The 14,422-nt window shown below is 49.0% G+C and overlaps 1 protein-coding gene across 2 annotated transcripts in view; it reads left to right on the top strand.

The window, feature by feature from the left end:
- The window catches only part of TRAP1 (TNF receptor associated protein 1), a 60,309-nt gene that overhangs the window by 25,113 nt on the left and 20,774 nt on the right, over positions 1 to 14,422 (top strand). For both annotated transcript variants that reach the window (XR_012429657.1, XM_005591092.4), the window contains exons 3-6: positions 593 to 675; positions 3,540 to 3,680; positions 10,534 to 10,605; positions 13,820 to 13,980. Coding sequence is in view for 1 of the 2 variants with exons in the window: in XM_005591092.4 (XP_005591149.1) it covers positions 593 to 675; positions 3,540 to 3,680; positions 10,534 to 10,605; positions 13,820 to 13,980 (457 nt within the window). In the remaining variant the exon portion in view is untranslated. The remainder of the gene's footprint in view (positions 1 to 592; positions 676 to 3,539; positions 3,681 to 10,533; positions 10,606 to 13,819; positions 13,981 to 14,422) is intronic.

The raw sequence follows: 14,422 nt of genomic DNA, 5'->3' as shown, positions 1-14,422 counted from the left end.
CCGTGAGACTGGGACCGTAAGTGTGCGCCACCATGCTCAGCTACTTTGTTTAGTTTTTGTAGAGATGGCAGGGTCCTCCTCTGTTGCCTAGGCTGGTCTTGAACTCCTAGGCTCAAGTGATTCTCCTGCCTTGGCCTCCCAAAGTGCTGGGATTACAAGCATGAGCCATGGCACCCAGCCAGACTTTGTTTCTGTCTACTTCTTTCTTTTTGTTCACGATCTTAAATGTTTGGGAGGCTGAGGCGGGCGGATCCCGAGGTCTGGACATCGAGAGCATCCTGGCTAACACGGTGAAACCCCGTCTCTACTAAAAATACAAAAAATTAGCCGGGCGTGGTGGCAGGTGCCTGTAGTCCCAGCTACCCGGGAGGCTGAGGCAGGAGAGTGGCGTGAACCCGGGAGGCAGAGCTTACAGTGAGCCGAGATCACACCACTGCACTCGAGCCTGGGTGACAGAGCGAGACTCCATCTCAAAAAAGAAAAAAATGTTTAAAACTCATAAACTTAAACATTCTTTGGAATGTGACGTAGCATATTCTTGCACAAAAATAGAAATTAAACTTTATTGGTTGTGTCTGTGTTTCATTACTAGGTTCTATTTCCAAACATGAGTTCCAGGCTGAGACAAAGAAACTTTTGGACGTCGTTGCCCGGTCCCTGTACTCAGAAAAAGAGGTGCGTTCCCTGCTAACCTGTCCGATGCTAGCAAAGTTTCTTTTCACAAAGCTGTTTTTTTGCCATTCTGGAGAATTGCCAGATAATATATTAGCTGTGAGAAAGCATTAAACTTTGGACAGGTCCCCATCTTAAGCTACTAGTGAGAGGAGTTTTACCAGAATCTGTTTTGGTTTTGTGAGTAAGTGTATCCAGATGGTTCTTTGGGCTGGATCAACTCTGGGAATTAATTGAATTTTGCCAATAATGTTAAAAGTTCCCCAAATACAGGCCTGGTGCAGTGGCTCACGCCTGGGAACTCAGTGCTTTGGGAAGCTGAAGCGGGAGGATCATTTGAGCCCAGGAGTTTGAGACCAGCCTGGGCAATACAGCAAGACTCCTTCTCTACAAAAAATTAAAAAAATTAGCCAGCTATAGGGGCACTGACCTGTGGTCTCAGCTACTCAGGAGGCTGGGGTGGGAGGATGACTGGAGCCTGGCAGACTCTGGGGTTGCAGTGAGCCATGATCGTGTTACTACACTGACCTGCATGACAGAGTGAGACCCTCTCTCCAGAAAAGAAAAGAGTCCCCCAAATCCTAGCATGCAGCTCTGCTGAAACCCATTTCTGTGGAGCTTCGGGTGTGCTCTGAGGCCGCTTTGCCCAGTGTGACTACCTGCAGGTAGGAAGAAGATTCCCCAGTCCTGTGTGTGTGGAGCAGGGAGGAGTTACTGAGGAAATTAAAACGCATCTGGCTCCGGGTGCGGTGGCTCACACCTGTAATCCTAGTACTTTAGGAGGCCAAGGTAGGAGGATTGCATGAGTCCAGGAGTTTGAGACCAGCCTAGGCAATGTGGTCAGACCCCGTCTCTATTAAAAACCCACAAAACTCATTTGGGTGACAGGACAAGGAAAAAGAAAAATGAAGGCCACCATCGTTGACATGCTGATTATTGCTGGAAGGCAAAGGAGAATCTGGAAGAAAGGTAAAGCACCAAATTTCGAAGCTCAGAGGGGCTTCCAGGAGCTGTTTCCAGGTTTTGTACTAACGAGTGCTGCGTTCCTGCCTCCCAGCGACCTCCAGCTTCCGCTCAGATCAGCCGCTGCTTCCTGAGCTCTTGCGGACTTATTTTTTCTATTTTTATTTGTTTTGTTTTTTATTTTTTTGGAAAAGGGTCTGGCTCTGATGCCCAGGTTGGAGCGCAGTGGTATGATCTCGGCTCACTGCATCCTTCGCCTCCTGGGCTCAAGCCATCCTTCCTCCTCAGCCTCCCAAGTAGCTAGGACTACAGGCGCGCCACCCTGCCTGACTGATATTTGTATTTTTTGTAGAGACGGGGTTTTGCCATGTTGCCCAGGCTGGTCTTGAACTCCTGGGCTGAAGTAATCCGCCTGCTTCAGCCTCCCACAGTGCGGAGATCACAGGTGTGAGACCGCCCCTGGCGTCTTTCACTGACTCAAATGGAAGGTCTGTTTGAGGTCAGGGTGCTTTTCAGCTCCTGAGGGACAGCTGGGCCCTGCGTCCCGTGTTTCTCGGGGTGTGTTTTTGTGGAGTAGTAGTGTATTCGTCTGTTTCCACACTGCTGATGAAGGCGTGCCTGAGACTGGGCAATTTATGAAAGAAGGAGGTTTAATTGGACTTACACCTCCATGTGGCTGGGGAAGCCTCACAGTCATGGTGGAAGGCAAGGAGGAGCGAGTCCCGTCTTACATGGATGGCAGCAGGCAAAGAGAGAATGAGCAAGACGCAAAGCAGAAACCCCAAATAAAACTGTCAGCTCTCGTGAGACTTACTCACTACCACAAGAACAGTACCGGGGAAACGGCTCCCATGATTCACTTATCTCCCACCGAATCCTTCCCACAGCATGTGGGAATTATGGGAGTACAATTCAAGGTGCGATTTGGGTGGGGACACAGCCAGACCATATCAAGGAGAAATGGATGTTTGAGTGATTTACTGTCATCCTTGTGCAGGAGTTAGGAAAGAAATTGTTCCTCGCAGGGCTCTTTTGTTTGTTTTTTTTGAGACAGAGTCTCTCTGTCGCCCAGGCTAGAATGCAGTGGTGCTATCTTGGCTCACTGCAACCTCTGCCTAATGGGTTCAAGCGATTCTCCTGCCTCAGCCTCCTGAGTAGCTGGGATTACAGGCGTGTTCCATCACTCCCAGCTAATTTTTATATTTTTAGTAGATACAGGGTTTTACCATGTTGGCCACGCTGGTCTTGAGCTCCTGACCTGAAGTGATCCGCCCACTTCAGCCTCCCAAAGTGCCGGGATTACAAGTGTGAGCCACCGCACCCAGCCAGATGGCTCTTCTTAAAGTTTTAATTAACAGGTGGACACATAACTTCAGGCTTGATTAAAAATCCTGAAGAGGGCCAGGCACCGTGGCTCACGCCTGAAATCCCAACACTTTGGGAGGCCGAGGCACAAGGATCACTTGAGCCTAGGAGATCAAGACCAGCCTGGGCAACATAACAAGACCCTGTGTCTATACACATTTTAAAACAATTAGCTGGTTGTGGTGGTGCATGCCTGTGGTCCCAGCTACTTAGGAGGATGGGGTGGGAGGATTGCTTAGGTCCAGGAGGTTGAGGCTGCAATAAGCCGTGATTGCAGCCTCCAGCCTAGGTGACAGAGTGAGACTGTCTAAACAAATCCTGAAGGAAAGATCAGTAGAAGTTAGCACCTTTAGTCACTTTGTGACCGGCGCAGAGGAACTACCTTTGACTAAAGCAGAAACTCTTTATGCTTTGAGAACTGAATATTCTATGATTGTTCTCCTCTACCTTTTAACAGTTATTGGAAGTGCAGCTGACCAGATAGATCCTGCAGTATGAGTGTCCTTCATTGTCTGTGCCTCCCGTTTCTATTCCTGTAGGTGTTTATACGGGAGCTGATCTCCAATGCCAGCGATGCCTTGGAAAAACTGCGTCACAAACTGGTGTCTGACGGCCAAGCACTGCCAGAAATGGAGATTCACTTGCAGACTGATGCCGAGAAAGGAACCATCACCATCCAGGTACCTCCCTCAGTGTCCAGGCATGTGGTGGGCCCGGCCATGCAGCAGGGACAGCATCTGCCTTCTAGTGATGTCTCTGGGGTCCCAGGGATGTACTAGCCGTCCGTACCACCAGGATAACTCTGGCTAGAATTTATTGTTAAAGTAGCACTCATTCATTATAGAAAATTTTGGAAAAGCAGGTATAAGCAGAAAAGAAGAAAATTCGAAATCACCCCATCCAGCGACAACTACTGGTAACATTTTAGCATATGGCCACACAGGGTTCTGGTGTATGCAGTTATTAACATATCTAAACATATCTTATTTTTAATGTACTCTTTTCATATTTTTAACTGTGTTTTCCCCTCAAAATGCAGATGAAGCAGTGCTGTGGCTGCTGCTCTAGCCTCGTGGAAATTTTAAGGCTGAAAAGTTAGGCCAAAGAGGGTCAGGTGGGGGCCCTGAGAGACATTGCATCCCAAGACAGCTGCCTTAGGACCTGTCGTCCCAGGGTCACGGCATCATGGCGGGGGTGTCTATCTCTGTGGAGAGGTGGACAGACAGGCCTCGGTGGGTTCTGAGTATCCCCTTTTAGGGTGCGCTGGCTTGCTCTGAAGGCCTTGTCAGATGAATGAATGCAGGCACGTGTGAGTGAATAGACTTGTGAAGGGACAGCTGTTTTAATTGAAAGAGGGGCTTTTGTGAGGTGTCGGCTTTATGTACTCCCTCTTGGGTTTAGAGAATCCAGACTGAGCCCTGTGGTATGTGCCAGCTGTTTGTCATAGCCCTTGGTCATAAGGATTGGGTGGGGAGTGATTTCTTCTCTCCCTGCCTTCGTCGAGCTGACGTGGCTGTGGAATGGGCCTTGTGGGCAGGGCTGGGGCACAGAGCTGGGATGTGCTGCTGGGGCGCCCTGCACTTCCCTCCTGTTTTCAGCACAGAGGTTCCTTGCAGGTGATTGAAAATGGATGTGTTGGGGCGAGGGGTCATGGGGATGTGATTCGTGGTCTTCAGCAGAGGGCCCTGTCCTATGTGCCAGTACTTTCTGGTACCAAGACTATTTATGTTACAAGAATGATTTTTGGTTTTATCTTTTGTCTTCTTTTTTCTTAAAGAACAGTTCTAGATTTACAGAAAATTTGAGCAGATAATTCAGAGTTCCATTATATCCTTTGGCACCCAGTTTTTCTATTCTCAACACCTGATGTGAGCATGGTCCATTTATTGATTGATTGATTGATTGATTGATTGATTTTTGGAGACAGAGTGTTGCTGTGTCGCCCAGGCTGGAGTGCAGTGGTGTGATCTCAGTTCACTGCAACCTCTGCCTCCCGGGTTCAAGCAACTCTCGTGCCTCAGCCTCCTGAGTAGCTGGGATTACAGACGTGTGCCACGATGCCCAACTAATTTTTGTATTTTTAGTAGAGATGGGGTTTCACCATGTTGGCCAGGCTGGGTGAAGTCCTGCCCTCAAGTGATCTGCCCGACTTGGCCTCCCAAGTGTTAGATTACAGGAATGAGCCACCATACCTGGCCCATTTATTACAATTAATTAAGTAATATCGATATGTTATTCTTACCTAAGGTTTTAGAAAATGCAGGGTTCTTGTGGAATCTCAGAGATATTATGCCATTCTGTCTCTTCTACTGATAGCTACATTTGCCTTTTGTTATTTTTAGGGGATTTTTTAGGGAATAAAATATGAAGCCTTAATTTATCACTGTCTAGCTTGAATTAATATTTAACACTTCAATGTAAGAATCTTACAACAGTATCTTTCCAATGGCAGAATCATCTTTTTCTTTTGATGTCAAATATTTTATGTATATACCTGTTGTAAGCCCTCACAAATTCCTTTTTTTTTTTTTTTTTTTTTGAGACGGAGTCTCACGCTGTTGCCCAGGCTGGAGTGCAGTGGCGCGATCTCGGCTCACTGCAAGCTCCGCCTCCCGGGTTCCCGCCATTCTCCTGCCTCAGCCTCCTGAGTGGCTGGGACTACAGGCGCCTGCCACCGCGCCCGGCTAATTTTTTGTATTTTTAGTAGAGACGGGGTTTCACTGTGGTCTCGATCTCCTGACCTTGTGATCCGCCCGCCTCGGCCTCCCAAAGTGCTGGGATTACAGGCTTGAGCCACCGCGCCCGGCCAACAAATTCCTTTTTATTTTTAGTTTTTTGAGACAGAGTCTCACTTTATTGCCCAGACTGGAGTGCAGTGGTATGATCTCACCTCACTGCAGCCTCAGCCTCCCGGGTTCAAGTGATTTTCCCACCTTAGCCTCCCAAGTAGCTGGGTTTACAGGTACATGCTACCATACCTGGCTAATTTTTGCATTTTTAGTAGAAATGGGGTTTCACCATGCTGGTCATGCTGGTCTCGAACTCCTGACCTCAAGTGGTCCGCCTATCTTGGCCTCTCAAAGTGCTGGGATTACAGGCATGAGCCACTGCCCCTGGTCTCACCATTTCCTTTTAAAATCACATCGTGTGGGTCGCCTGGCAACAGATGATTTCTGTCTACATCTGAAAAATCTGTATTTTTTTTTTTTTTTTTTTAGTAAATATTTTAGAACAGATTTAAATTTTCAGAAAAATTTTAAAGATTGTACAGCATTGCCATCTACTCCAACACCAGCCTCCCTTATGATTGAAATCTTATGGCCGGGCGCGGCGGCTCACGCCTGTAATCCCAGTGCTTTGAGAGGCCAGGGCGGGCGGATCACCTGAGGTCGGGAGTTCAAGACCAGCCTGGCCAACATGGTGAAACCCTGTCTCTACTAAAAATACAAAAATTAGCCGGGTGTGGTGGTGCGCACCTGTAATCCCAGCTGCTCAGGAGGCTGAGGCAGGACAATCGCTTGAACCTCGGAGGTGGAGGTTTTGGTGAGCTGAGATAGTGCCATTGCACTCTAGCCTAGGCAACAAGAGTGAACCTCGTCTCTCCAAGAAAAAAAAAAAAAAAAAAATCTTAGTATATTAGATTGGTTACAGTTAATCAACCGGTATGGATATATTATTCTTAATGCAAATCTGTTCAGATTTCCTTAGTTTTTACCTCATGTCCTTTTTCTCTCCCAGCATCCCACATGATGTTTAGTTGTCCTGTCCCCTTAGGCTCCTCTTGGCTGTGACAGTTTCTCAGACTTTCCTTGTTTTTGATGACCTGGAGGATTTTTTTTGTTTGGTTTTTTTGGAGGGGGGACGGGGTTTTGCTCTTGTTGCCCAGGCAAGAGTGCAATGGCGTGATCTCAGCTCGCTGCAACCTCCGCCTCCCGGGTTCAAGCAATTCTCTTGCCTTCAGCCTCTCGAGTAGCTGGGATTACAGGCATGCACCACCATGCCTGGCTAATTTTGTATTTTTAGTAGAGACGGGGTTTCTCCATGTTGGTCAGACTGGTCTTAAACTCCCGGCCTTGGGTGATCTGCCTGTCTTGGCCTCCCAAAGTGCTGGGATTATAGGCATGAGCCACCATGCCCAGCCTGACCTAGAAGGTTTTTGGTTTGTTTAGAGTCAGGATCTTCCTCTGTCTCCAGGTTGGGGTGCAGTGGTGCTATCAGGGTTCGCTGCAGCCTTGACCTCCTGGGCTCAAGTGATGTACCACCTCAGCCTCCTGTAGCTAGGGCCACAGGCACATGCCACCATGCCCAGCTAACTTTAAAAAAAATATTTTTTAGGCCGGGCGTGGTGGCTTAAGCCTGTAATCCCAGCACTTTGGGAGGCCGAGACGGGCGGATCACGAGGTCAGGAGATCGAGAGACGATCCCGGCTAACACGGTGAAACCCCGTCTCTACTAAAAAATACCAAAAAATAGCCGGGCGAGGTGGCGGGCGCCTGTAGTCCCAGCTACTCGGGAGGCTGAGGCAGGAGAATGGTGTGAACCCGGGAGGCGGAGCTTGCAGTGAGCTGAGATCCGGCCACTGCACTCCAGCCTGGGTGACAGAGCAAGACTCCGTCTCAAAAAAAAAAAAAAAAAAAATATTTTTTTAGCCGGGTGTGGTGGCCCACACCCCTAATTCTAGCACTTTGGGAGGCCATGGCGGGTAGATTGCCTGAGCTTATGAGTTCGAGACCAGCCTGGGCAACACGATCTCTGCTAAAAATACAGAAGAAATTAGCTGGGCATGGCAGCGTGTGCCTGTAGTCCCAGCTACTGGGGAGGCTGAGGCAGAAGAATTGCTTGAACTTGGGAGGCAGAAGTTGCAGTGAGCGGAGATCATACCACTGAACTCCAGCACTCCAGCCTGCATGACAGAGCAAGAAATTTTTTTTTTTTTGTAGGGACAGGGTCTTGCTTTGTGGGCCAGGCTGGTCTCAAATACCTGGGCTCAAGTGATTTTCCCACCTTGACCTTCCACAGTGCTAGGATAATAGATGTGACCTGTTGTGTTACATCTATTTTCTTCTAGCAGTTTTATAGCTTTAGCTCTTACATTTGGATCTTTGATCCATTTCAAGTTAATTTGCGTGTATGGTGTGAGGTAGGGGTTGAGGTTTATGTTTTGTTTATGAGTGTACAGTTGTTGCAGTACTGTCTGTTAATAGATCTATCATCCCGCATTGAATTACTGTGGAATCTTTGTCAAAAATCAAGTAATACACTCTCTGTGCAGTGCTGTTCCTGTGCTCTGTTTGGTTCTTTGATCTATGTGTTGATCCTTAAATGCCCACATCACACTGTCTTAATTATTGTAGCTTTATAGGAAGTCTTAAAATTAAGTATTTTAAATTCTCCAACTTTGTTCTTCAAAATATTTTGAAAATATTCTAGGTTCTTTGTATTTCTAAAATATACATTTTAGAATCAGCTTGTCATTTTCTACAAAACCGGTAAGGATTTAGATTAGGATTGCAGTGCAGATCAGTTTGGGAAAAAATAAAAATAAATTGAAATAGGAGTTATTAGTTGCATTTTCTCCTTTACCTTGGTCTAACATTAACCTTTCCCTTAAGGGACTCTATTTAAGTTTCTGATGTATTAAAGTAAACACTTAAATTAAGATTATGTTTAATAACTGATGTCAACTAGATATTAATTTTAAGTAGTTTTTTATTCATAATTATAACATGATGTACAATAAATGAATCAGGCTGGATTTTGGACTCTTCATACCAGCACCTCAGAAATAATTGCCCAGAAGCCTCTTGGTGCCATGTTTCGTGTTGGCTGCTGGGGCCCATGGAACATGCACACATGTGTGCACTGGAGTAACCGGTGGTGATGTGGTTTTGGCACCCATTCTGCCTGTGCTGCCTACAATGGGAAGGCTGACAGCTGGCCAGTCTCCCCGGCCTGCTGCTTGCTGTGGATTATTTGCTGAGTAGCACTGACCACCCCCGCTGTGCCAATGGAGACAGCACTGCTGCCCGGTGCTAGTGGGCTCCCATGGCCCCTGCGGGCTGTCCTGGAGAGGAAGCCTTTAGAAAGGAACTTCCTAGAAGGAAGTTCAGAAAACTGCTTCTGAGGGCCTTTGTCCCAATTCATAGATGTGGAGGCTTGGAGCGAGCTCTTTTTTTTAAGGTGGTTTGCACATCGTAGCAGAGCAAGCTGGGGCTGTGGCTGTGTTATGGGCATGTTGAGCAAGGAACTCCAGATGGGCGTCTGACTGGGCTTTGAGGAAGGAGGAGGCCATGGTCAGTAAGGCCTTGTGTGTTCACCGGCGCATTGGTCTGTGTTGTGATTCAGGCTGCTATAGCAGAATACCTTAGACTGGGCAATTTATAAACAACAGAACCGTATTGCTCACAGTTCTAGAGGCTGGGAGGTCCAAGAGCAAGGGGCCAGCAGACTGGGTGTCTAGCGAGGGCCCTTTGTCTCAGGCAGTGCCTCTTGCATCTTCACACAGAAGGTGGAAAGGACAGACAAGGTCCCTCAACCCTGTTTTCTGAGGGCCCTCCTTCCATTCATGAGAGTGGAGCACTCATGACTTTATCACCTCCCCAAGGCCCCAATCCCAGGGCCATCCCTTGGGAGTTAGGTCTTAACATATGGATTTGGGTGACATCAGCGCTCAGACCAGAGCAGCTGCAACAGGATAAGCCAGATTGAGGCTCCCACGCGAGGGCTGCGCCTTCCCGCAGGAAAGGCATCCGTGCCCGCTCTTCCCATGGTGGTAGGGTGGGTGCGGGGGCCGCGCGCAGGGCTGCGCGATCTCCTCAATCAGATCATTCTGCTGGATTGAGAGAGCCACCAGAGGAGGGGACCGCTGTTTCCCGGAACCACAGCCAGGGAGAAGGCGGGGGGTCACATCTTCATGACGGGAGAGCTGTGCTTTCCTCCTAATTGCTGGCATCATGTTTTCTTTTCAGGATGGTTTTTAACAAACAAAGCAACTTTCTGCTGTCCCTTCCTGTTTTCTCTGGTGAGGCCGGGCTGCTAGGGCTAGAATTAGTCTTTTCTGTTTTTCTTTACTTTTCTTTTTTTGTTTTTTTGAGACGAAGTCTCGTTTTGTCACCCAGGCTGGAGTGCAGTGGCACAATCTCCGTTCACTGCAGTCTCTGCCTCCTGGGTTCACTGGGTTCAAGTGATTCTCCTGCCTCAGTCTCTGAGCAGCTGGGACCACAGGCGCTCGCCATCATGCCTGACTAATTGTTTTTGTTTTTAGTAGAGATGGGGTTTTACCATGTTGGCTAGGCTGATCTTGAACTCCTGTCCTCAAGTGATCCGCTTGCCTTGGCCTCCCAAATGCTGGGATTACAGGCATGAGCCACTGTGCTTGGCCCCTAGAATTAGTCTTTTCTGATGAGCATCTGGTGCTACCTGGCTGGGCCCTGTCTGGCCAATGTCATTGACACCATTTGAGCCCCTGGGGCTGCTGGTGCACCTGCTCCCCAGGTGCTGGGGGCTTGGCGCTTAGCGTGTCTCTCTCCTCAGGATACTGGTATTGGGATGACACAGGAAGAGCTGGTGTCCAACCTGGGGACTATCGCCAGATCGGGGTCAAAGGTAAGCGTGGGCCCCCCACACGGCCTCCCCCTTCCCCTCAGGGTGCAAGGATCCCTCCAGTAGGGGTGGCCCTGGGTGCCAGATAGAGTAACAACATTGTTGCATGCCACGCAGCGGGCATTGTGGGAACACCTCATGACATGACAGCCATCCCTCAGTATCTGGGGGTTGGGGTTGGATCCAGGATCCCCCTTGCATACCACAATCTGCAGATGCTCCAGTCCTGGATTAAAGTGGTGCCGTATTTTGTAGACATGTCTTTCTGTATGCTTTAAATGATCTCTAGATTACTTATAATACCTGATACAACGTAAATGCTATATATAGATATAACATAGTTATGTTTTTTATACTACTTTTTATCATTGTGTTGTTTTTTATTTTTTTCTGAGTATTTTCGATCCTTGGCTGGTTGAATCTGCAAATGTGGAACCCTGGAGATGAGGACCGACTGTATTGGCTCACTGCAACCTCTGCCTCCCAGTTCAAGCAGTTCTCCTGCCTTGGCCTCCCAAGTAGCTGGGATTACAGGGGCGTGCCACCATGCCTGCCCAATTTTTTGTATCTTCAGTAGAGACAGGGTTTCACCATGTTGGCCAGGCTGGTCTTGAACTCCTGACCTCGTGATCCACCCATGTTGGCCTCCCAAAGTGCTGGGGTTACAGGCGTGAGCCACCGCGCCCGACCTAGTGTTCTCATTTTATACATGAGGAGATTGAAGTAAGGGCTTTGCCCATAGCTGGAAAAGGGTGAGAGCTGGAGCTTCCCAGGCTGTTGGTCTGAGTCCAGATGTGTTGTTGTGCCTCACGACACTTTTCTGCAAAGTCGATTCCCTGAGCCTCGTGGGCTTGATGCAGAGAGGGTCAGAGGGATCAGTCTCCTCTCACACAGCGCCATGCATGAGAACAGGCTTGGGATGCGATGTCTGTGGGTTTGATGGTTCTGCTCAGAACCGCTCTGTGGGTCTGGGCGTGGTGACATGCACCTGAAGTCACACCTACTCAGGAGGCTGAGGCTGGAGGATCGCCTGGGCCCAGGAGTTCAAGGTTGCAGTGAGCTATGATTGCACCACTGTGATCCAGCCTGGGCGACAGAGCAAGATCCTGACTCTGTAAAAGAAAGAGAGAAAGGGGGAAAGGAAGGAAAGGGAAACTGCTTTGTAGGGGCAAGTCAGCCCTTAGGTCTAGGGTGTCATTTGGCTGCTGGTGTGACTGCAGTCTGCAAAGGGAAGACAGGTGTGGGTGGTCAGGGTTTCCTCAACAGTGTCTGTGCCAAACTAGGACAAAGGTGGGTGGCCTTGGGTCACCCTGGTGCCCTCCTTACTGGCTGAGTGCTTTTCTGCCTAGTTGTTGTTAGCCTGAGTGCCGCCCATGTGGCACTTGGTACCAACTACTTGAAAATAGAGCAATTGTTGATCCAAAGTAATTCACAGAAACTTCTACATTTATTTATTTATTCATTTATTCGTTGATCCGCTTATTCATTCAGAGACAGGGTCTCACTCTGTTGCCTAGTCCGGAGTTCAGTGGTGCAATCACAGCTCACTGCAACCTTGAACTCCTGGGCTCAAGCAGTCCTCCCACCTCAGCCTCCTGAGTAGCTGGGTCTACAGGCATGTGCCACTATACCCAGCTAATTTTGTTTTTTTTTGTAGAGACAGGGGTCTTGCTTTGTTGCCCAGGCTGGTCTCAGACTTCTGGCCTCAAGCAGTCCTCCTGCCTCAGCCTCCCAGAATGCTACGATTACAGGCTTGAGCTGCTGCATTCAGCCAGAAATTTCTACTTTAAAAAAACTACCTGCCCAGGTGCTTTGGCTCATGCCTGTAATCCTAGAACTTTGGGAGGCCGAGTTGGGTGGATCATGAGGTCAGGAGTTCAAGACCAGTCTGGCTAACATGGTGAAACCTGTTTCTACTAAAAATACAAAAAATTAGACGGGCATGGTGGGAGCTGTCATCTCAGCTACTCAGGAAGCTGAGGCAGGAGAACCACTTGATCCTGGGAGGCAGAGGTTGTGGTGAGCCGAGATCATGCCGTTGCTCTCCAGCCTGGGCAACAAGAGCGAAACTCCATCTAAAAAAAAAAAAAAAAACTGGGCCGAGCATGGCGGCTCACGCCTGTAATCCCAGTACTTTGGGAGGCCTAGCAGGAGGATCACCTGAGGTCAGGAGTTTGAGACCAGCCTGACCAACAGGGTGAAATTGCATCTCTACTAAAATACAAAATTTAGCTGGGCGTGGTGGTGTGCGCCTGTAATCCCAGCTACTTGGGAGGCTGAGGCAGCAGAATCACTTGAACCTGGGAGGCAGAGGTTGCAGTGAGCCGAGATCGCACCACTGCACTCCAGCCTGGGTAACAGAGTGAGACTCCATCTCAAAAACAAAAACGAAACCCCCCCCCCTGCAAAAAAAAATAAATAAAAACTACCATAACTGACTTTACCCGCCACGTTACGTTTTTTGTTGTATTTCTCTCGAGGTTGGTCTGCTGTCCTGTGTGGCGGCCACCAGCTGTATGTGGCAGTTTAAATGTAAATGCATTAAAATTAAATAAAAGGGGGCATCGAGCTTCTCAGCTGTACAGGCCACATTCCAGGTGCTCGGCAGGCTGTCCAAGTGCACCTGGCAGATGCAGAATGTTCCCATCATCGGAGAAAGTTCCATCAGACAGCATGGGCCAGGGCAGTGGGTGTGTGCATTTTACTCGATTTTTGGCCTTAGGATCTTTGGCAATGTTATAGTAGAAAACTTGAGTGCTGTGCGGTGCTTACAGACGCATGTGCGTGATTTCCACTCTTTTCCCACAAAGTGTAGTCTCTGGGAGAGTTGAATCTGGAAGCCAGTTTGGAGGCTCTCCTCACTCCTGGCCTTCCTATGGAAGGAGCTTATTCAAGGGAAGGAGCTTATTCAGGCTGCTCCTTCTCCACTCCAGGTGTGACCCGCAGGCCTCCCCCTGTCTGGGACAGGCAGGACTACAAGCTTTGGGAATCAAATGGAATACACACTTGTCCCACTGCTGCCAGCTGGGTGTCCTAGGGCCAGTGTGTCACCTCTCTGTGACTTAGCTCTTCATGTGTAGAATGGGGTGGAAAAGTACTCGGTGTGGCTGTTTTAAGGATGAAGAGGTCTTAGCGGTACTGGCAGAACAGCCGCGGTGTCGTGAGTGTCTCCTCTCTGGAGGGGAGTCTGCCTCCCTAACTGGCCTCTGCCCCACAGGCCTTCCTGGACACGCTGCAGAACCAGGCTGAGGCCAGCAGCAAGATCATCGGCCAGTTTGGAGTGGGTTTCTACTCAGCTTTCATGGTGGCCGACAGAGTGGAAGTCTATTCCCGCTCGGCAGCCCCGGGGAGCCCGGGTTACCGGTGGCTTTCAGATGGGTGAGTGACGAATGTCGCCTGACAGGCAGCTCAAAGCTGAGCTGGAGCCCTTAGCATGGAGTTTGGAAAGGGTTGGACTCAGAAAACGCACACAGGCATTTTCTGGGCTTTTTTTTTTTTTTGAGATGGAGTCTCGCTCTGTTACCCAGGCTGGAGTGCAGTGGCGCAATCTCTGCTCACTGCAAGCTCCGCCTCCCGGGTTCCTGCCTCAGCCTCCTGAGTAGCTGGGATTACAGGCACGCGCCACCACGCCTGGCTAATTTTGTATTATTAGTAGAGACGGGGTTTCTCCATGTTGTTTAGGCTGGTCTTGAACCCCTGACCTCAGGTGATCCGCCTGCCTCGGCCTCCCAAAGTGCTGGGATTACAGGTGTGAGCCACCGTACCTGGCCAGAAAATGCACACAGGCATTTTCTGGGCTTTTTATGTAAAATCTGACTCT

This window comes from Macaca fascicularis, chromosome 20 (genome assembly GCF_037993035.2).
Source record: "Macaca fascicularis isolate 582-1 chromosome 20, T2T-MFA8v1.1".
Lineage (NCBI taxonomy): Eukaryota > Metazoa > Chordata > Mammalia > Primates > Cercopithecidae > Macaca > Macaca fascicularis.
Note: the sequence above shows the minus strand (reverse complement) of the source record. Positions and strands in the feature narration are given on the sequence as shown.